The sequence below is a fragment of the Lithobates pipiens genome, unplaced genomic scaffold (assembly GCF_037356315.1).
Source record: "Lithobates pipiens isolate NorthernLeopardFrog02 unplaced genomic scaffold, aLitPip1_a1.2 Scaffold_13, whole genome shotgun sequence".
Classification (NCBI taxonomy): Eukaryota; Metazoa; Chordata; class Amphibia; order Anura; family Ranidae; genus Lithobates; species Lithobates pipiens.
In genome coordinates this window covers 252620010-252642229 of record NW_027507718.1, presented here as the reverse complement: position 1 = coordinate 252642229, position 22220 = coordinate 252620010, and the positions used below count along the sequence as shown (strand labels likewise).

At 43.5% G+C, this 22220-nt stretch overlaps 1 protein-coding gene across 4 annotated transcripts in view; it reads right to left on the bottom strand.

The window, feature by feature from the left end:
- Positions 1–5764: 5764 nt before the first annotated feature.
- Positions 5765–22220, bottom strand: part of USO1 (USO1 vesicle transport factor) — a 119684-nt gene continuing 103228 nt past the window's right edge. For all 4 annotated transcript variants that reach the window (XM_077476544.1, XM_077476546.1, XM_077476545.1 and 1 more), the window contains 4 exons: positions 19909–20007; positions 15148–15246; positions 12876–13091; positions 5765–6755 (listed from right to left, as the gene is read on the bottom strand). In XM_077476544.1, the coding sequence (XP_077332670.1) occupies positions 6669–6755; positions 12876–13091; positions 15148–15246; positions 19909–20007 (501 nt within the window). In that variant the 3' untranslated portion in view covers positions 5765–6668. The remainder of the gene's footprint in view (positions 6756–12875; positions 13092–15147; positions 15247–19908; positions 20008–22220) is intronic.

Genomic DNA, 22220 nt, shown 5'->3' with positions numbered 1-22220 from the left:
CAAAAAGCACTAAAAATGCATAGGTGTGAATCCAGCCTAAGGGACCGCCCCTTGGGTGGAACTAGAAAGTTCTGGTTTTGTTATAACATGTTAACATGTTCTGCTTAGTCCTCTCCTGAAGGTGGCATAACAACCCGATGGTCTAAGAAAGGAGCTGTGTCAGTCGGTGAACGGAAAAGAAAGTTTAATTTTGGTCTCATCTGACCAGAGCACCTTCTTCCACATTTGCTGTGTCCCCCACATGGCTTCTCGCAAACTGCAAACAGGATTTCTTATGCCTTTCTTCTTGCCACTCTTCCATATAGGCCAGGTTTGTGGCATGCACGACTAATAGTTGTCCTGTGGACAGATTCCCCCACATGAGCTTCTCCGATTAATACTCTCCTTGCCCCGCCTGTCAGTTTAGGTGGACAGCCATGTCTTGGTAAGTTTGCAGCTGTGCCATACTCTTTCCATTTTCGCATGATGGATTGCACAGTGCTCCGTGAGATGTTCAAAGCTTGGGATATTTTTTTTTTATAACCTACCCTGCTTTAAACTTCTCCACAACTTTATCCCTGACCTGTCTGGTGTTTTCTTTGGCCTTCACGATGTGGTTTGTTCACTAAGATTATCTAACAAACCTCTGAGGGCTTCACAGAACAACAGTATTTATACTGAGATTAAAGTACACACAGGAGAACTCTATTAATTAGGTGACTTCTGAAGGAAATTGGTTCCACATTTTAGTTAGGAGTATCAGAGTAAAGAGGCTGAATACAACTGCATGCCGCACTTTTCACATATTTATTTGTAAAAAAACAAAAAAAAAAATTATCATTTTTCTTCCACTTCACAATTATGTGCCATTTTGTGTTGGTCTACCACATAAAATCCCAATGAAATACATTTCCATTTTTGGTTGTAGCATGACAAAATGTGGAAAATTTAAAATGATGAATAATTACCCTTTCATGTACTCCTTGCTGTGAAGGCGTTATAGGTGGGGCAGGAGCCATCTCTTTATTAGTGGTGTAAATTCGATCAGGGGACACACTGGACACCTTTGCTGCCATTGTGCTATGTGCTGGGTATCCATTGTGCCCCTGTGCCTACCTCCAGGCCCACCTGCCCCTTATCTATCCATTAGAATGCATGTGCTTCCATTGTGGAGCTCCTCATAAATTTAGGTTAGGACTGTATGTGATGCAGGGTGCCGTGAAGAGGCCTTGCAGCTTACGCATGCTTTTGCAAATGTGTGCTAACTAAACCCGTTTTTAACGCATACTGTTGGACATGTTAATTTGGTTGGTAAGCAGACTGCTTCATGAGTTGAGCTAGGGATTTTCTCTGTATTTGTCTTTCATGTGTAGCACTGCCCCTGTAGGGATTGCTGTGTGGAGATGTCCCTGATCTTTACCCCTTCTTATCTTCCAGCCAATTACTAAGGATTTTCACACAACCACCCGTACTCTCATCTGCTCATTTCCAATAACCAATCCAGGAGTTTGTTTTGTGATATTTATTGTTAGAACTTGGATGGCAGAAGGGAATAGTGGGATACTCCAACTGGAACTAATTACAATTAAGAATGGTTCTCCTTTGGTCTCACAGGGTAGATGTGGTAACAGGTTTGCTGTTATACCATACAACACTTGTATGGGAAGAATACATCCTTTGCTTGCTCTGGCAGTAGACTCGAAACTGCTTATCTTCAGGACACTCACTAGCATCCCCTTTGACTAACACCCATCCAATGGCTCTACCAGCTGAAGGGTTGGCCCTCACAGGATAGGCCTCATGCCACAGATCTGTGCTCACTGTAGTAACAGATTCTTTATGGTGTGTCTCCCTTCCAGTCAGTTATTATTATTATTATTCAGGATTTATATAGCGCCAGCAATTTACGCAGCGCTTTACAATATAAAAAGGAGACAATACAGTTACAATACAATAAAATACAAGAGGATTAAGAGGGCCCTGCTCAGAAGTTCTGCCGGATATCGGGTTGCAGCTATTCTCAATTTCAGGCCCACCACCTGAGGCCGCATGGCAGCTTCTACAGAAAAGGAGCAGCCGCCCTCACTCATCAAAGACCCTTGGCACGTATAGTCACCCAGAAGGCATCAAGGCACTTTCCTCTGCCAAGAGCCAGGGCTGTAACAATGTCTATGCTCTCATTTGTCTGGTTTCCTTCCACTGTCCTATATGCCCCTCCTAGTGGACCAGTGTGAAACATTCAAACAGCGTGTGCAGCACCTGAACACCACAAGCAGACCCCATCACCGGATCCCTGCTCCCTGGTAGGCAAAGAGCCATCAAAATTTACCTGGTAGCCTTCCTTGTAAGCAGAAAGACCCAAAATTATACCTACCTAGGAGGGTGCTACACATGCGTTTGTCCTTTCATGCGCTCCTTGGTGTGAAGGGCAGTTATAGGTGGGGGCAGGGGCCATATCTTTGTTACAGGTGTAAATTTGGTCAAGGGACACACTGGGCACCTTTGCTGCCATTGAGCTATGTATCCAATGTGCCTTTGAGGATTGGGCTACTTCCAGGCCCACCTGCCCCTTATCTATCCATTAGCATGTATGTGTTTCCATTGTGGAGACCCTCAAAAATTTAGAAAGTTAGGACTGCAAGTGATACAGTGTGCCATGAAGAGGCCTTGCAGCTTATGCACGCTTTTGCAAATGTGTGTCAACTAAACCCCCGTTTTTAAAGCATAACATTGGACAGGTTAATTCAGTTGTAAGCTGACTGGTTGGCGAGTTGAGCTGGGAATTTTCTCTGGTTTTGTCTTTAGTTATTGTAAAGGGAAATTAAAAACAACTAAAAAAAAACAACAAACACATCATACTTACCTCCACTATGCAGCTCGTTTTGCACAGAGTGGACTCGAACCTGCTCTTCTGGGGTCCCCCAGCAGCTGTCGTGGCTCTTCACGAGGGGGTAACCTTGCGGGCGCACTCCCTAGTCCAGCATTCGGTGTCCATAGAGGCTGAATGCAGGACTCGGCCCCACGGTGCTCGCGTCTTTGGATTTGTTTGACGGCAGCGGGAGCCAATGGCTGCGCTATCATCAATCTATCCAATCAAGAGGTAAGAACCCTGGGCAGAGAGACAGCGTGTCCCTGCCGGGTCAAGTTAGAGGGTTATGGTAAGTAAAACGGGGGGACTGAGGGGCCGGTCACCGGCAGGTGACCAGAATAGGATGCATTAAGGTGAAAAAACACGAAGGATTACAACCCCTTTAATGCATTTTTCCCTTCTATGTGCTCCTTGCTGTGAGGGCCAGTTATAGGATGGGGGCAGGGGCCGTCTCTTGATTACTGGTGCAAATTTGGTCAGGGGACACACTGGGCACCTTTGCTGCCATTGTGCTATGAGCCCAATGTGCCCCTGTGTCTTTGAGGACTGAGCTACCTCCAGGCCCACCTGCCCCTTATCTATCCATTAGAATGCATGTGCTGCCATTTTGGAGACCCTCATACATTTAGAAGGTTAGGACTGCAAGTGATACAGGGTGCCATGAAGAGGCCTTCCAGCTCCTGGAAATATAGGAGAAGTTTGGGAATTTATATGAATCGTGCAATCGAGGATATATCACAACAGAGTGGGTCTGGTGGGTAATAGATAACCAATAAGAGCCACATGTTACAAAACAGCATAATGTATAGCAAATAGATAAATATAGTACATGTAATTTATCGCACACAAAATGATAACATGATAATAACATATAAGTTCATATTATAGGCCTTGATAAAGAAAACACCAAACTGATTAACGTGTGTCTCCATGATATATAGATAAAAAATATTCTTGGCGTCGAGCTAGTAGATGCCCCTCTTGATTACATTTCAAGCCATTTTGATCAATACTATATATTAAGCCCATTGGAGTGTACCAAATTTAACCAAGAATATATTTATCTATATATCATGGATACACACTGTAATGAGTTTGGTGGGTTTTTTTTTATCAAGGCATATAATGCCCCTTTTTCTTCGTGAACAAATTAGGGATGGAATCATGCACCCATGTTTAATTACAATTTCTTGGTACTATGCACCGCTAGCACTAGTTCAGGTGTTTATTATTATTTACTCAAGTTATAATCCTATTTATTTTATTTTTCAAATCAATACATATATGGTATTCAGTTACACCCTTTCCTTGCAGATCTCTCGATCTGGCTTGCGGTGTGTTGGGTTGAGTGGTTTGGCTGTTTGCTTCTTAGTCCTGGGAGCTGCGATGCACTCCGGGGTCCTCCCCTTCGGTGATGCGGGGGTTTGGGCATTGGGTCGACACCACACCCCCAGCGTTGTACGCGCTGGGTCATTAACTGTTGCCGTGAGTGCACCGGCGCTGTGATTCCATCTTGGCATCCTACATGAGGGGTTTGGCGCCAGCTGGAGAGAGGTGTTGCACTGCTCGGCTGTGGGCGCCCTTCCTCCCATTGACTGCCAGCGTGGAATTGGTGGCTTACCCTTGGCTGTTTTGGAGTACTATACTCCTCTCAGCTCAACCAGACAGTCCCTACGGTCTATGCTCCTATGGACACTCTGCACCAACTGGACCTTCCTGTTCATATAGGTATATAAATTGTGGTAGCTTCTCTCCTTCTTTCTTCCCCATTTTCCACCATTTTTCTCCAGCCTGTGCCCTTGGTTTGATTGTATCTACTATTTATCCCCTCTGGCGGGATACAGTACACTATTTTTTACCATTTCATCACACTGGTTTACTTTTCGGCACAGTCCCTCTAATTACCTTCTTGTTCACTGCACAATTGCCCTGTAATATTAGTCACTCCAGTCCAACCCTATATGTTATTATACACTATACAATTTACAATTTTTATAGACGGATATGTTTGACATAATTAACATATGGGGGTTTATTTCCAGAGACTGCTGTGGTTCAGCTGTCTATCTCCACGGGTTATGCTACCTCAGCTCCCTGGGGCTGATGATTTCTCTGGATGGCCTCCAGCTCTCCATGCTTGCACCCAGAATCCTAGTTGGTCTGTATTATTGGGTGTATATTTTTTTTGTATTATTTTTTTTCAATCTTTTTTCATGTTAATGAGTTGCGTTTTTTTTTGTTATCAAGGCCTATAATATGAACTTATATGTTATTATGTTATCATTTTGTATGCAATAAATTATGTGTACTATATCTATTTGCTATACATTGTGCTATTTTGTAACATATGTGGTTCTTATTATCCATTACCCACCAGACACGCTCTGTTGTGGTATCTCCTCGGTTGCACGATTCATATAAAGTCCCAAACTTCTCCTATATTGCCATATTACAGGGATGGAGGCAATTGTTCTACCCCGTTCAAAGCCTCATATGAAGTCCCAACCCCCTCCTTTTTCTATCTCTCACCGTTTTAAAAAGATCCACCTTTAGGGCTTAGGCTGGTGCCTACAAATAGATAGTCATGGAAGTTTTTTATCAGCTTTCAATCTCAAAAAATATCATCTGAAACTGAATGCAACAATCTGCCAGCCAACATCTTTTCTAATTTCTAGTTTGAGTGGCTACACAGTCAAAACTGTGGTGTAAAACACTGCGGTAATACCACTCTAATACCAATCGAAATGCATATTTTTTTTTTTTTTAAACACCTCAATTTTGGCTTCTTGAATTTCAGAAAAAATTTAATTGCAGGCATTAGATGTATGAATGTTATGGGTTGTTTTTCCAATCCTAGCAGCAGCGTATGTTTTATAAAAACACAAAGGAAGAAGAAATAAACCACAAAGCCAAAAGTGGTAAGTAAATGCATTGTTTTAATTGTAAAACATGAAATTAATGTAATTCATAGTTTTCACTCCTTTAAAATGTCAATCTGTTATTAATTTTCTATGGCCCAACTTAAGCCAATAAATTATATAATTTGTCTTCTCTTTCATAGCTAAGTAAACCACTGAAGAAAACATCATAGATGGGGTATGTGTGTTTCCTAACTCTCAGCCCACTAAAAAAAAAAAAAAAAAAAAAAAAAAAAGGCTTGGCAGAAATAAAAGAAATTAGAATTTAGCAGTACTACAAATACTGATGCCTCCACTGTTGCAACCAACAGAAGGGGTCATTGCCTTGAAAAATGTAGCTGTTTTAGGAGTGAACGCATTAAATATCACATCTGACATCGCCTATACTCAAATCATAAAATCTAAGAGGAAAAGGAACAGAGTGGGCTTTATTTTACTACCCCTCACTGTTCTTTTCTCTCTCCAGTTACTAAAGAGAGCATAGAGTTTGGCTAAAAGGAACACAGCTCTATTGTAATGCCACAGCGTTCCTCCATACAGCATGGTGAACTGGCTGCACCTGAAGAGCTAAACAGGCAAAGGTATTTATTTGCACAAGCATTGAAGATCTGGCATTGCACAGCAATGTATTTCCCTTAAACAAGAAAACAGAGGGTACCACAAAGGTGCTGAAATAACACTGCCTTAACTATAAATGACCAAATTTAAAATTCACTTCCTAACTGCCCTGTTTTTTTTTTATTCACTTAACTGTATATGCATATGGCAATTGCTTGAACCTTTAAAAGACCTCCTATGTGCATACCCTCTCGCATGGCCACTCTAAAGGCTGATTCAAGGAAATTACTAGAGAATTCACTCTTCTGGAAAATGACAACTAAGTCTTTACACAGCACAAGTCTCTACATGTCATCTTCCCTGCCGTCATCATCATCCAGATCATCTTCATCTGCTGCATCCCCAGACTCTAAGTCATCTTCATCTTCAACCTGGTTAGAAGACATAAAATATATTAGTACTCACTGTCAAACTAATTGGAGGAACACAACCTGTCCTATATGTAACATGAAAAGAAGAAAACAGCTGAAATTCTTGCATTCTACAGTAAAGCAAACATAAAGCTTCCTGTGATAGAGTGCATCCGGGAAAGTATTCACAGCGCTTCACTTTTTTCCACATTGCTATGTAACAGCCTTATTCCAAAATGTATTAAATTCATTATTTTCTTCAAAATTCTACAAACGATAGCCCATATAATGACAGCATGAAAGAAGTTTGTTTTAAAAATGAGCAAATTTATTTAACCACTTCTGGACCGGCTCACGCCGCTATACGTCGGCACTTTGAAGAGCGATATCGTTATGGCAGAAGCTAGCTACCATAACCCCAGTATCCTCTTCTTCAGTGAGCAGTACAGTTTCTGATAAAAGGGGTTTCTGCAGTGGATTCACCACAAGATCACTTTTATCAGTGGCGGGAGAGAGCCCCCACCGCTCTCTCTGGGGCCCTCCGCCGCTTACCGGAGCCGTCAGTATCGGCGGAGGCGATCGGGTCCTCTCCCTGGCTTGGTATGGAGACAACTAAGGGGAAGATGGCCCCACCCGTCTCCATACCATTTCAGGGTGGAAGGGAGGTCAAAATGTCACTTCTGCCCATTGCTCTTAAAGCAACATTTTATTTATCTTTTTAAATGGATTTTTGATTTTTTTTATTGCATTTTAGCGTAAATATGAGATCTGAGGTCTTTTTGACTCCAGATCTCATATTTAAGAGGTCCTGTCATGCTTTTTTTCTATTACAAGGGATGTTTACATTCCCTGTAATAAGAATAAAAGTGCAATTTTTTAAAAAGAATAGTGTAAAAATAATAAAAAGGTACAAATAAATAAGAAAAAAAATGTTTTAAATGCCCCCCATCTCGCCGAGCTTGTGTACCGATCAATGACTTTGTTCATTCATAACGAAGGCATAGTAAACTGTGTTATTTATCTCAAAGATGAAACATCAGAGGTCAGTTTAGACCTCTAATATGTCACCAAAGCCCCCCAATGGGGCTGCTAAAAAATTGCAATAAATTAAATATACAATTGTAAAATAACTAAAAGAAAAATTGTAAAAAAGAAAATAACAAAAACAAAAAACTACTGACACCAGTGGCAGAACTACCAGGTTTGCAAAGGACGCACCTGTGACCGGGTCCTAGCGTTCTGCCACAGTAGAGGGGGGGGGGCCCTTTATGGTTTATTGCACTGGGGCCCTGAAGGTTCTAATTATATTTCTGATGACATTGTGGAGTTATGAAGTGAAGCTGGGAAAACGAATCTGCCTCCTCGAAGGAGGCTATCATCAAACGTAGGGATCTTAGCAACAGTGGAGAGTCACAAAAATCCTGGACTGGAGAGTTTGATTCTCAGATTGGAGAGTCTGAAGTTTCTAGTGTGGAAGAAACATTTTGGTCTGAGCTGTGGCCAGGACTAGACCCATATATATATATATGCATCAATGAGTCCAGTCCCAGGAACAATTTCTTAAAGTTTAAGATCCATCGAACCGCTGCAATGTCTTGAAGACAAAGACACATTGCCCAACAGAGTTTGCGCCAACAGGAGGTTGTTTAAGTATCCTACAATGTAGATGTAAAGAGGGCACAACAGGTCTTACATTGGTGGACAGTACCTTGGTGGAAAATGCTGATGAACTGGAAAGACTAGGATAAGCATGCGTCCCTGATGACCACAGATGCCAGAAAGCCTCCCAATTGCCAGACCATGTGTTCCAGCTCAGGGGTTCTGATATAAAGGGCACAGGAGCGGCATCACAAAAGGGATGCTTCATAACAGTTACAGAGGAAGAAGATCTTCTGGATGAGCTGTGGGTAATGGGTTCTGTATATGTAGTTTTTCAATTTATTTACTGTTCGACTGGTTGAACTAGATGGACTTGTGTAATTTTTCAACCTATGTAACTATGATCCTTGGGAATCTTACACTAAGGAAAATGGGTGTTCTTGTCACCAGTAGCATACTTCCGAAGGGAAGTTGTCCCTCAAAGGTGATGTGAGTCAAACACTTCCTAAATGCGGGTTCCACAACATAGCCCTTTACCAAGACCTACGCAAGGCATGCGCTAGCAAACCTCCAGTTGTCACAAGTGAAATTTAAAGCTTCAGTCATTTGTTCTATGCGTTCTGTAATCAAGGGATCATCCATAACAGTTGCTAGATCTATATTGTTGGGGAATTTTGACGAGTTGGATCCACTGCTGGCGATTTGAGGTGCCGTGAGTGGGGGGGTTGTTTTTTGTTGTCTTTGAAGTACATCACGGGACATAGTGCCATAGTAGTTACTATGTGGGTTATAGGCCACCTTCAGGTGATGGACACTGGCATGCCCTAAGACAAAAAGTGCACTCCCTATATAACCCCTCCCACTATTGGAAGTACCTAATTTGTGTAGCAAAGCAATATACATGTATACCAAAGACGGGAGGGACCTCTGTGTCCCGTGATGTACTTCAAAGAAAAGGATTTTACAGGTAAGCTGTTTTAAAATTCCTATTTTCTTATCGTACATCACTGGACACAGAGCCATAGTAGTTACTATGTGGGATGTCCCATAGCAATGCCAACTGAAGGGAGGAAGACACAACAAAAGTAGGTCACTAAGAGACTAGAGGACTTATACTGCATCCTGCAGTACACTGCGCCCAAAGGCGATATCCTCATGACCTTTTACATCTACTTGATAGAATCTGGTAAATGTATGGACTGAAGACCAAGTTGCAGCCTTGCAGATCTGAGCCATGGAGGTTTGGTGATGCACTGCCCAAGAAGCACTAACAGCCCTGGTGGAGTGCGCTTTAATATGAAAAGGTGGAATTTTCCTTTTTAAACCATAAGCTTGAACAATCACTTGACGAATTAATTTAGAAATAGTAGATTTCAACACTGCCTGTCCTCTTTTAGGACCGTCTGGCAACACAAACAAAACATCTGTTTTACAAATCTGAGCGGTCACCTTCAAATAGACCTCGAATGCTCTTACCACATCAAGAGAATGTAGTGACCTTTCTTCCACAGAACAAGGTTCTGGAAAAAATGAAGGCAGAACAATGTCCTGGTTTAAATGAAACCCTGACACTACCTTCGGTAGGAAACTAGAATGAGGCTGCAATACAACCTTATCCTTATGAATAATCAAATATGGCTCTTTACAAGAAAGAGCAGCCAACTCCAATACTCTTCTTGCAGAAGATAGGGCAACCAAGAAAATATTTTTCCTCGTCAAGAGGACCAAGGTAATATCTTGTATTGGCTCAAAGGGCTGTTTCTGTAATGCCAACAGGACTAAATTCAAGTCCCGAGGGTTCAGGGGTGACCTAACTGGAGGATTAATCCACATTAACCCCTGAATAAAGTTACAAACCAGAGAGTGTGAAGCAAGCGGTTGTTGAAAAAACACTGATAAAGCCGACACCTGGCCTTTGATAGTACTCAGGGCCAGATTAATTTTCAATCCCATCTGTAGAAATTCAAGGATCCTACCTATGACATATTTCCTGGGGTGCCAAGCCCTGGATTCACACCAGGAGACATATGCTTTCCAGACTCTCTAGTATATTATTCTGGAGGCGAGAGCCCATGGTCTTTCAGAATGTGAGTCTCAATAGCCATACCATTAAATTTAGCGTTTGTAAGGTAGGATGAAATACGGGACCTTGCGAATGAAGGCCTGGCCATAGTGGTAGAGTCCATGGGTCCTCTACCGCCATCTTTTTTAAAAAGGAAATCCAACTTATCTGTTGGATCCAATACATAAGCTTTTTTAGTCATGAATGGATAGGAAAAGCATGAACAGTTTAGAGAGGCTTTAGTGAACCCAAACCAGAAGTGGGCTCATCGATTGACTCCGCTACTGGCAGGAAAAATGTGGAGTGGACCAATTCAGTGAGACTGTACCAACAATCTCTTGCGAACCTGATCCTTCCGTATTAGGTTCTTCGGAAAAGGAGTCACAAGCCTCTTCCTGGTCCCCTGAGAGAAATTCGCCATCTCTCGCCCCTTGTTCCTCAGCATGAGGGTCTTGAGCAACAGATGGGGAACGTTTACGCTTAGTCCCACTCTGGGATGCGATTAAAGCATCAATTGTTTGCTCCAAGCCTAAAATGGTTAAAGAAAAAAAAAACCTACTTAGTAATATATACAGGGGCTGCAGTGTTAAGAGCAGCTGCAACACTCATCACTCCTGATGGCTCACTCTGAACTTTTTTGATATAGTTCTAGGCTTTCGTATGACTGTAGAAGTCTTTCTAGAGCCCTTTTCTGAGGTGTTTTTACCCCCCTTCTGTCCATAGCCCGATGCACAAAGCAGAGATACTACCAGAAGGAACGCATCCAATGCTTGAACAATAGTCCAGCCCTGTTGCTGCTATCAATGCTCAGCCTGACGCAGTAGTAAATGTGTCAAAAGGAATGCCTGTGTCACCAAACCTCTTTCATGCCACCTTTGCTCTTGTGTCCCTCCGTAGCTTGCAGCAGTAACAATGGTGCCTTTAAAACACTCTTTCCCGTGCTGGGCATTGGAGGATGCCAACGCCACGCTAAGCCCCCCCCCCCCCGGTCGCCTATGGCTCCTCTCGTTTCACTTTGAAAAAAAAGAGTCTTTCCCATGCGGGCTTCTGATTTTATGGGATCAGCAGTGAGGTGAAAGAAAACGGGGAAAGGGGGGGCCTGGAAGCCGCCGAGTAAGGTGGCGTGCCGCTCGCGGTTTTATTTTCGGCACTTCTTCCCCGTGAAGAGGGGGAGAAAAAACAGCACAGGGAGGGCGTCTGGTGGGGAGACAAAACCCCCCTCAGACTTACTGGAGTTCCGCTGCTGGCTGGAGGAAAGGAAACTTCTGTTCCTGGACACAATGTGGGCTCTTAAAGAAGCAAGAGATGGTAAGTGCTCTATACAGCCCCCAGTTGTGACACATTCCAACATTCACTAAATTTAAAGGAGACATTTATAAGAAAATTACAAAAATTTCTTAGAAAACGCTGATTACCTTTCCTGCCGCAGGGTTTTCTGTGGTAAAACCAACAGACCCAATCTTCACCCTTCACGGTGGGTTCCGTTAAACCTTCAGAAGTTGGGGATCCTCGGAGAAACCCACAATCCCGGACCTGTAATAGCACAACTGCCATAAAACTTTATGGCCTTACTACCAAAAATACTGGATCTCGGGGTCCAGCTCTCTAAAAGAGAAGTGTTTACAAGCAAGACCTCGTTTTTTCGGACACGAGACCCGGATACCATTCACTTCGGCCTAAAAGACACTTTGAATGGATCCAGCTGCATGGCTAGCCCCAGAAAGGATTGCTCCAGTGGAGCTCAGCACAGCACATCTTTACTTGTGACCAACATCTTAGACACTGGCGAAAAAACTGAGGTACTCCCAGTAGTGGGAGGCATTATATAGGGAGTGCACATTTGTCTTAGGGCATGCCAGTGACCATCACCTGAAGGTGGCCGATAAGAAATACCACTTTATGTGAAATTCTCCTCAAATGGGTTCAAGGTGCTGGAAAGGATCAAACAGCATGTCAGAGGGTTGTGACATGTATGTCACAAATGTTTCACAGAAAAACATAACACAAGATGCACAAAGAGAGGTGTCGGATGGAGAGCCTAACAACTTGGACCCTAGGGGAGGGCTGACTGGGTACAAACTGCATATTGTTTATGTAAGTGCTTAGAATATAGCTTTTGTACATCTTTATAGTGTTATGTTTTTCTGTGATATATATGTACAAATTAAACAAAAAGTCGTGGTTACAGTATTGTGGATTTATACTATACAGACACAAACGTCATATAGGCGGGAAGCAGGAAAGGACTGATGTTTCTCACAGCTTTTTGCAAGCAGAAAATCCACAGCCCCCACTGTGGAACATGCGTGACACTTCTACCAGACAATGTGGTCAGCACTCAGTCTCTCTTTTGCAGTGGAAGATGGCAGGAAATGGGAAGCTATCAATCTATGTAACTGAGATAGTTCTCATCGTTCGGCCTTACTAGCCTACAGCGAATAGCGGTACAAGAGACAGAAAAAAAATAGATGTATTTGTACCTGTTCTCCAAGTTCTTTGAGCTTATTCCTTAAAGAAAGGATTTTTTGATCTTGATCAGCCAAGAGGATCAGAAGATCATCCTGCTCCTTCTTAGACTCAGAGACCTCAAGCGTCAGTTTAAGTTTTTCATCTTGTAAAATGGCTGCTGTGCTGTGAACAGAGTCTAGCTCCTGTTTTAAAGAGGCTCTCTCTTCAGATACAGCTTTCAGTTCTTCCTAAAAACGTATAGCAAAAAAAACAGTAAGAAAATGCTGCATTATTTCTGCTTTATTTGGAAAGTACGTTATAGGTTTCTAGTGTGAACTAAACTGTAGACACAAGGGTAATATAGTCATGCAGCTATACAATGTACTCGTGTGCTTGGGTAGCCTTTCTATTTTAGCAGAGGTCACTGAAAGCCAAAATCACACGGACAATGTACTATGTAGAAGCCATCAATAATGGTTTACAATTTATATTCAGTGGGGCAAAAAAGTATTTAGTCAGCCACCAATTGTGCAAGTTCTCCCACTTAAAAAGATCAGAGAGGCCTGCAATTGCCATCATGGGTATACCTCAACTATGAGAGACAAAATGTGGAAACAAATCCAGACAATCACATTGTCTGGTTTTTGAAAGAATTTATTTGCAAATTATGGTGGAAAATAAGTATTTTGTCAATTTTAAAAGGTCATCTCAATAATTTGTTATATATCCTTTGTTGGCAATTACAGAGGTCAAACGTTTTCTGTAAGTCTTCACAAGGTTGTCACACACTGTTGCTGGTATGTTGGCCCATTCCTCCATGCAGATCTCCTCTAGAGCAGTGATGTTTTGAGGCTGTAGCTGAGCAATGTGGACTTTCAACTCCCTCCAAAGATTATCTATGGGGTTGAGATCTGGAGACTGGCTAGGCCACTACATGACCTTGAAATGCTTCTTACGAAGCCACTCCTTCATTGCCCGGGCGGTGTGTTTGGAATCATTGTCATGTTGAAAGACCCAGCCATGTTTTATCTTCAAGCCCTTGCTGATGGGAGGTTTGCACTCAAAATCTCATGATACATGGCTCCATTCATTCTATCATATACATGGATCAGCCGTCCTGTTCCCTTTGCAGAGAAACAGCCCCAAAGCATGATGTTGCCACCCCCATGCTTCACAGTAGGTATGGTGTTTTTTGGCTACAACTCAGCATTCTCTCCCCTCCAAACATGACGAGTTGCGTTTCTACCAAGCACTTCTACTTTGGTTTCATCTGACCATATGACATTCTCCCAGTCCTCTTCTGGATCATCCAAATGCTCTCTAGCAAACCTCAGACGGGCCCGGACATGTATTGGCTTAAGCAGGGGGGACACGTCTGGCACTGCAGAATCTGAGTCCCTGGCGGCGTAGTGTGTTACTGATGGTAGCCTTTATTACGTTGGTGCCAGCTCTCTGTATGTCATTCACTAGGTCCCCCGTGTGGTTCTGGGATTTTTGCTCACCGCTCTTGTGATCATTTTGACACCACAGGGCGAGATCTTGAATGGAGCCCCGGATCGAGGAGATTATCAGTGGTCTTGTATGTCTTCCATTTTGTAATTATTGCTCCCACAGTTGATTTCTTCACACCAAGCTGCTTGCCTAGTGCAGATTCAGTCTTCCCAACCTGGTGCAGGTCTATCATTTTGTTTCTGGTGGAGTTTGGAGTGTGACTGTTTAAGGTTGTGGACAGGTGTCTTTTATACTGATAACAAGTTCAAACAGGTGCCATTAATACAGGTAATGAGTGGAGGACAGAGGAGCCTCTTGAAGAAGATACAGGTCTGCGAGAGCCAGAAATCTTGCTTGTTTGTAGGTGATCAAATATTTATTTTCCACCATAATTTGCAAATAAATTATTTCAAAAATCAGACAATGTGATTGTCTGGAATTGTTTCCACATTTTCTCATAGGGTATACCTATGATGACAATTACAGGCCTCTCTCATCTTTTTATGTGGGAGAACTTGCACAATTGGTGGCTGATTAAATACTTTTTTGCCCCACTGTATCATGACACAAGATATTATATCGAGTTTACACCTGTTAGCCTAGTCTCTTAAAGTTCCTTTAAGACTGTGTTTCATGTTTCTAGAAGACTATTTAATCAGTGAACTGTATCTGGCTACATCTGGAATAACATATCTAATTTATGGATATCCAATAATCCTTGCCTAATTTTAATATCAATTGTTATTGGAAGGCAGGCTGTTGCACTAGCATTATCAAAACTAACTTCAATGCACCTTGTGTAATAATACCAACCTTTGTGCTGTTAAGCTCCTTTAATAAGCTTGCCACTTTTTCTTCAAGTTCAATATTTTTAGCTGGAGGTGCGTAATCACCAGGTGTTGCTGCTGTAGCCTTTAAAGGAAAAAAAATGGTAGGCCTGTAAACAAAATAGGAACTATAGATTTAAAAGCAATGGGCAATCAATTTCTTGAGCTTGTCAAGACATAAGAGGGTGGGTGGATAGCTAGAGATTTTTTTTTCCCTTTCAGCTCTAACTAGCTTCTGAATTTATAATGGTAATTTTTTTTTGAAAAAAATAATAAAATATTGTGCTAGCTTGTGTACTGATGGACTATAGGAAAGAAACCGGGAATGCCAATGGAGGGAAGTGAGCCATAAATAGAAGCGATTTAGACCTTGTCTCAGGGAAAGTTCATACATCATCAAATTCAAAAGCTAAAAAAAAAAAAAAAAAGACAAAATACAGTAGGTGCCGCAGACATTGCGTTTCCAGCGCGACAGTATCGCGCTGGTTCCCAGCGACAGGCTTCTCTAACCAGCGCGATCCCGTTGCGCTGGCTGCAATAGGAAAATGTCATTTTCCTATAGCAGCCAGAGCGAGGCGACAATGTCCCCTCACTCATGAAGCCTGCATGCCTTCTCGGGGGGCATACCAGGCCCTTAGGTCTGGCAGGGATTTTAAGGGGAATCCCCTTCGCCAAAAAAAACGGCATGGGGCCCCCCCAAAATCCATACCAGACCCCTATCCGAGCACGCAGCCCAGCCGGTCAGGAAAAGGGGGTGGGGACGAGCAAGCGCCGCCCCCCCCCCCCCTCCTGAGCCGTACCAGGCCGCGTGCCCTCAACATGGGCGGTGCCTTGGGGAAGGGGGGGGTCGTGCGGCCCCCCCACCCTAAAGCACCTTGTCCCCATGTTGATGAGGACAAGGGCCTCTTCCCGACAACCCTGGCCGTTGGTTGTCGGTGTCTGCGGGCGGGGGGCTTAACCCTTGTGTGTGTTTTTTGTACATTTTTTTTCACAGGTGAATGGGTAGGGGTACATTGTACCCCATACTCATTCACATAGGGTGGGGGGCCGGGATCCGGGGGTTTCCCCTTAAAATCCCTGCCAGACCTAAGGGCCTGGTATGCCTCCCAAGGGGGAACCCATACCGTTTTTTGTTTTACATTTGGCGTGGAGTTCTCCCTTAGGATTTATACCAAACAGTGCCTGGTATTGGCGGGAATCCAATTCAGATCCCCGCACCAGTGTCTACCCGGCCAGCGATGCTTGTCCCTTATTGGGAAAGGAAAAGAAACATTTTTCCTTTCCCCATGCGAGCCAGTTCGGCGCTGGCTCCCGCGACAGAGCTCGTAGGGTGTCAATCTCGCCGCTAGAAGCAGCAAGATTGACACAATCTTGCAGTCACCTACTGTAGCAGAGCACCGGGAGATGCTAGTATCAAATTCCACTTTATTTAAATAAAAACAGTATATACTTATATAAATTAAAAGTAATGTCCAGCCTAGTGGTAGAACATCAGCTCATGGTAATCACAGCACTACCACTGGGGTGAAGGAAAGGATCCAGGATCCACACACTGGCACATTTTTTTTTATTCAACCTTCTGGTTACACAAAAAAAAAAAAAAAAAAAAAAAAGAACTTTTAACATATGGTCTGCCATACAGGCTTATTCAGTAAAGCAGTTCAATGTTAAACTGAAATGTGCAAAAGTATTGCATAGCAACACATACCAAAATAGGCTGAAATCTGCATGACAGCGTGCACTTTTCAGTAAGAACGAGCTCAGGCATGTTTGCATGCTCCATGTGTAGAGCCCGCCAGGAAGTCAGCACATCGCTGCGCTAATCACAGGCAGTGAGACATTGCCCGATCTCTGCAGCCGCGCATCAGGGCAATGTCTCACTGCCTGTGATTATCGCAGCGCTGCTCCGACTTCCTGGCAGGCTTTGCACGTGGAGTATGCAAACACGCCTGAGCTCATCCTTACTTGTCAGTGAATAAGCAGGTTTAGGGAACCAAGATGCAAAAGGATCTAGTCTAGGTACAACATATAACCAACTTCATCCTAAAGATACCCATTGCCATGAGACCCATTGTGTCTAACAGCAAACACTTGCTGTTCCTCTCTAGTATATAAAGTGCACTGGTTCCCCTGTCGGCAGGGGCGACAGATTTATACTTATTTATTTAATTTGGGGTCCCCCTTTTTTTTCTCTCTCTCTCTCTTCTCAGTTCTATAAGTCCCCCATGGGATCCAGGGCTTTGGAGCAGAGGGTTGTTGTGGGGAATTGTTATTGTAATATTGTTAGTTGTTTATAAAAAAACTGTCAGGAATACATCATGTTTCATTGGTTAAAATAATAAGTTTTTGTTTTGAAAATTGATTTGATAAGTTGTCTTATGTATTTATTTTTAATGATAAATAAAGTATTAAAAATAAAAATAAATATTTAGGCACGCATATTCACAGAACTATTATTACAGTGCCTTGCGAAAGTATTCAGCCCCCTTGAACTTTTCAACCTTTTGCCACATTTCAGGCTTCAAACATAAAGATATAAAATTTTATTTTTTTGTGAAGAATCACCAACAAGTGGGACACAATTGTGAAGTGGAACGAAATCTATTGGATAATTTAAACTTTTTTAGCAAATAAAAAACTGAAAAGTGGTGCGTGCAAAATTATTCGGCCCCTTTACTTTCAGTGCAGCAAACTCACTCCAGAAGTTCAGCGAGGATCTCTGAATGATCCAATGTTGTCCTAAATGACTGATGGTGATAAATAGAATCCACCTGTGTGTAAACAAGTCTCTGTATAAACGCACCTGCTCTGTGATAGTCTCAGGGTTCTGTTGAAAGCGCAGAGAGCATCATGAAGACCAAGGAACACACCAGGCAGGTCCGTAATACTGTTGTGGAGAAATTTAAAGTCGGATTTGGATACAAAAAGATTTCCCAAGCTTTAAAAATCCCAAGGAGCACTCTGCAAGCGATCATTTTGAAATGGAAGGAGTATCAGACCACTGCAAATCTACCAAGACCATGCCGTCCCTCTAGACTTTTAGCTCAGACAAGGAGAAGACTGATCAGAGATGCAGCCAAGAGGCCCATGATCACTCTGGATGAACTGCAGAGAACTACAGCTGAGGTGGGAGAGTCTGTCCATAGGACAACAATCAGTCATACACTGCACAAATCTGGCCTTTATGGAAGAGTGGCAAGAAGAAAGCCATTTCTCAAAGATATCCATAAAAAGTCTCATCTAAAGTTTGCCACAAGCCACCTGGGAGACACACCAAACATGTGGAAGAAGGTGCTCTGGTCAGATGAAACCAAAACCAAATTTTTTGCCCACAATGCAAAACGATATGTTTGGCATAAAAGCAACACAGCTCATCACCCTCAACACACCATCCCCACTGTCAAACATGGTGGTGGCAGCATCATGGTTTGGGCCTGCTTTTCTTCAGCAGGGATAGGGAAGATGGTTAAAATTGAGGGGAAGATGGATGCAGCCAAATACAGGACCATTCTGGATGAAAACCTGTTGGAGTCTGCAAAAGACCTGAAACTCGGACGGAGATTTACCTTCCAACAAGACAATGATCCCAAACATACAGCAAAATCTACAAAGGAATGGTTCACAAATAAACGTATCCAGGTGTTAGAATGGCCAAGTCAAAGTCCAGACCTGAATCCAATCGAGAATCTGTGGAAAGAGCTGAAAACTGCTGTTCACAAACGCTCTCCATCCAACCTCACTGAGCTCGAGCTGTTTTGCAAGGAAGAATGGGCAAGAATTTCAGTCTCTCGATCTGCGGAAACTGAGAGAGACATACCCCAAGCGACTTGCAGCTGTAATCGCAGCAAAAGGTGGCTCTACAAAGTATTAACGCAAGGGGGCCGAATAATTTTACACGCCCCACTTTTCATTTTTTTATTAGTTAAAAAAGTTTCAAAAATCCAATAGATTTCGTTGCACTTCACAATTGTGTCCCACTTGTTGGTGATTCTTCACAAAAAATAAAAATGTTATATCTTTATGTTTGAAGCCTGAAATGTGTCAAAAGGTTGAAAAGTTCAAGGGGGCCGAATACTTTCGCAAGGCACTGTAGGTAAAGGTGAAGTTTAAGTATGGCTTTTATTTTTTGCAGTTACATTGGTCCACCTTGGACCTATGTAAGTATGCATGTTCCATACCTGGCTGATTCTTGTGGAACTTGTGGCGCCTGGGTCCAGTGCAGGGAGGTGATGTAATGATCTTGGACCTCACCTTGTTGAATCCGAGACTGCTCAGCATTCATCGAGAAAAATGCAAGGTATTCTGTGAATGGTGCCCATGCCATGCAAACAAATCCCTGTAATTACCATGCAGCAGGGCAGCCCCTTAGCAATAGACACAGAAGCTAGTAGCGATCACTGTAATAGCAGTGCCTACTCTAGTGATTTCCAGCTTCCACTGGGATCACTCAGGTATGCCACATGCATACTTATATCAGTTCAAACTGGACCGATGTAAATATGCAAAAAAAAACTAACATACCTTAACGTCTCTACACCAGACAACCACTGAATTTTTAGAGCTAGCTTTAATGAAATGTCTAGCTGATGAAAGGAGAATTAAATTGAAGGAAAAGAAGGACTAGGAAGTATATCCACTCATTAATTTATTTTTACATTAATCATTTAGCAATATTTGAGCCTTGGCATTACAATGCACACATTAACTCTTTGCACAAATGTATATACAAGGCTCATAGACCACTTACATTTGCTTCTATTTTTTGAAGGAGTTCCATTCTTTCTGTTTGTAGTCTGTTGATTTCAGATGACTGAACATATAACTGAGATCTTAGCGTTTCTATATCCTGCAATAAATGGGGGGAAAAAAAAAACAACAAGTTACATTCCCTGTCATTTGAATATAATCATTATTAAAACAATATTTAATTAGAAGATTAAATTAGTTTGCAACCCTTGACAAACTACCATCTGGGATAGAATTGCTTTAGTCATGTCTCCAGCAATGCAACAGACATTGCAGCTTAAATGATAAGTAAACGAAAGAACGGATATATAAATTTCTGTGCGCTCAACATACACAGAGCCGATAGGCCTCGGTACCTTAGCACCTGGCTCTCAACAGCCATGCCGTTAAAACCAGCGATAGTAAAAGCAGGGTGGCGAATCGGACCTTGAGACAGAAGGTCTTCCCGAAATCGGTAGTCGCCAGGGGGCGTCCACAACCAGGCATAGATCAGCCGATACTGACCCCATGGAGCCACCAGCTCGTCTGATTCGTCTGCCCAATGATCACTTCTCCTGGATACGAATCTCGGCGCCTTTGGATTGAGACGGGAAGCCAGGAGATCCACATCTAGTGTGTCCCATCGCAGGCACAGTAGCCTGAACACTCCGGATGCAGCGCCCATTCTCCTGGGTCCAGCATCTGGCGATATAGGTAGTCTGCTTGACAGTTTTCCACCCCCGGCATGTAAATGGTCGATAGGGCCGGTATATGTCACTCTGCCCACTAAAGGATGTGAGCGACCTCGCGTGATGCAGCCGAGGCTTCTTGTTCCTCCTTGATGGTTGACATATGCCACCGCCGTGAAATTGTCTGACTGGATCCTGATCGGACGCCCTCGCAGTCTCATCGACCATGTGGAGAGGCATAGCCTGATCGCTCCAGGCTCAAGCACATTGATCGGCAACTTGGATTCCTCCAATGACCAGAGGCCCTGGGTCGACTGTACTCCCAGTACTCCACCCCAGCCGGTCAGACTGGCGTCTCTTGTGATCACCGTCCAATGTAGAGGAAGGAACAACTTCCCGGACCGAAGTGCCGGGGACCACAGCCACCAGAGCAGGGAGCCCCTGACTGACTGGCTCACCTGAATCTGCCGATCCAGGGATAATGGAGATTTGTCCCATTTCTTCAGGATCTCCTTCTGCAAGACTGGGCATACGGTACTGCCACGAAGGAGGCCATCATAAGTCCCAGGAATCGCATGCAGAAGCGTAGCAATGAGCACCTGCAGTTCATCAACAGTTATATCGCGGCTCTGAGAGTCTGCTGCTTGTCTGAAGGGAGAAACACTCTCGCTTCCATGGAGTCCAGCAGTAAGCCTAGGTACTCCAAGCAGCGAGTCGGTATAAGCACCGACTTCTTTAGGTTCAACAGCCACCCAAAATCTTGCAGGGATTGCATGGTGCTTCTTTAATTAATTAATCTTTAATTCTGAGGTGGAAGATACTCTCAGAAGGAGATTGTCTAGGTAACCTAGAATCGCTATCCAACGTTGTCGCAACAACGCCAAAATTGTAGCCAATACCTTGGTAAAGACTCAGGGTGCTGATGCCAAGCCAAAAGGGAGTGCCACAAACTGGAGATGAGCTTCCCCAACTGCGAATCGCAGAAACCTCTGATGCCAGAGGCATATGGGTAATGTGCAGGTACGCATCCTGGATGTCCAAAAGACGCCAGGGAGTCCACTTGATGGAGTGCAGCGACCACTGAGCGAACTAATTCCATTCTGAACCTCTGTACTTTTACAAAGCAATTGAGGGCTTTCAGGCCCAAAATTGGACACACCCCTTCCTTTTTGGGGACTACAGATTGAAGTAGAACTCCTATAACCTTTTCGACTCCGGAACAGGCACCATCACCCCGCAACTTAGCAGGTCCCTTACCACCCCCATGAGGGCCTCCCGGCGAGCTGGGAGTAAGGGTATGCTGGAAGGGAAGAATTTGTTTGGTGGCCAAGAGAGGAACTCTATCTTGTAGCCAGAGGAAATTAGTTTGCAGACCCATTGGTCAGACAGCCGAGAGGCCCAGCGGGCTGCAAACTCCCAAAGGCGACCCCCCACCCAAGAGACGGGCGGGGGCAAACCTCAATGCGCTAGCACTTTTGCTTGCAAGCTTGTTAGGCTTGTGGTTCCAGGGACACTTTTGTCCCTCAGAGGTCGTCCTGTAGTGCTGGGAGCGTTTAGCCAAAGCCCCAGGCGGATGAAAAAGCAATTTTTGAGCGAAAAATGAGGGCCCTTGCCTGCGTCGTGGCTCCTTAGTCTTCCTGGTCTG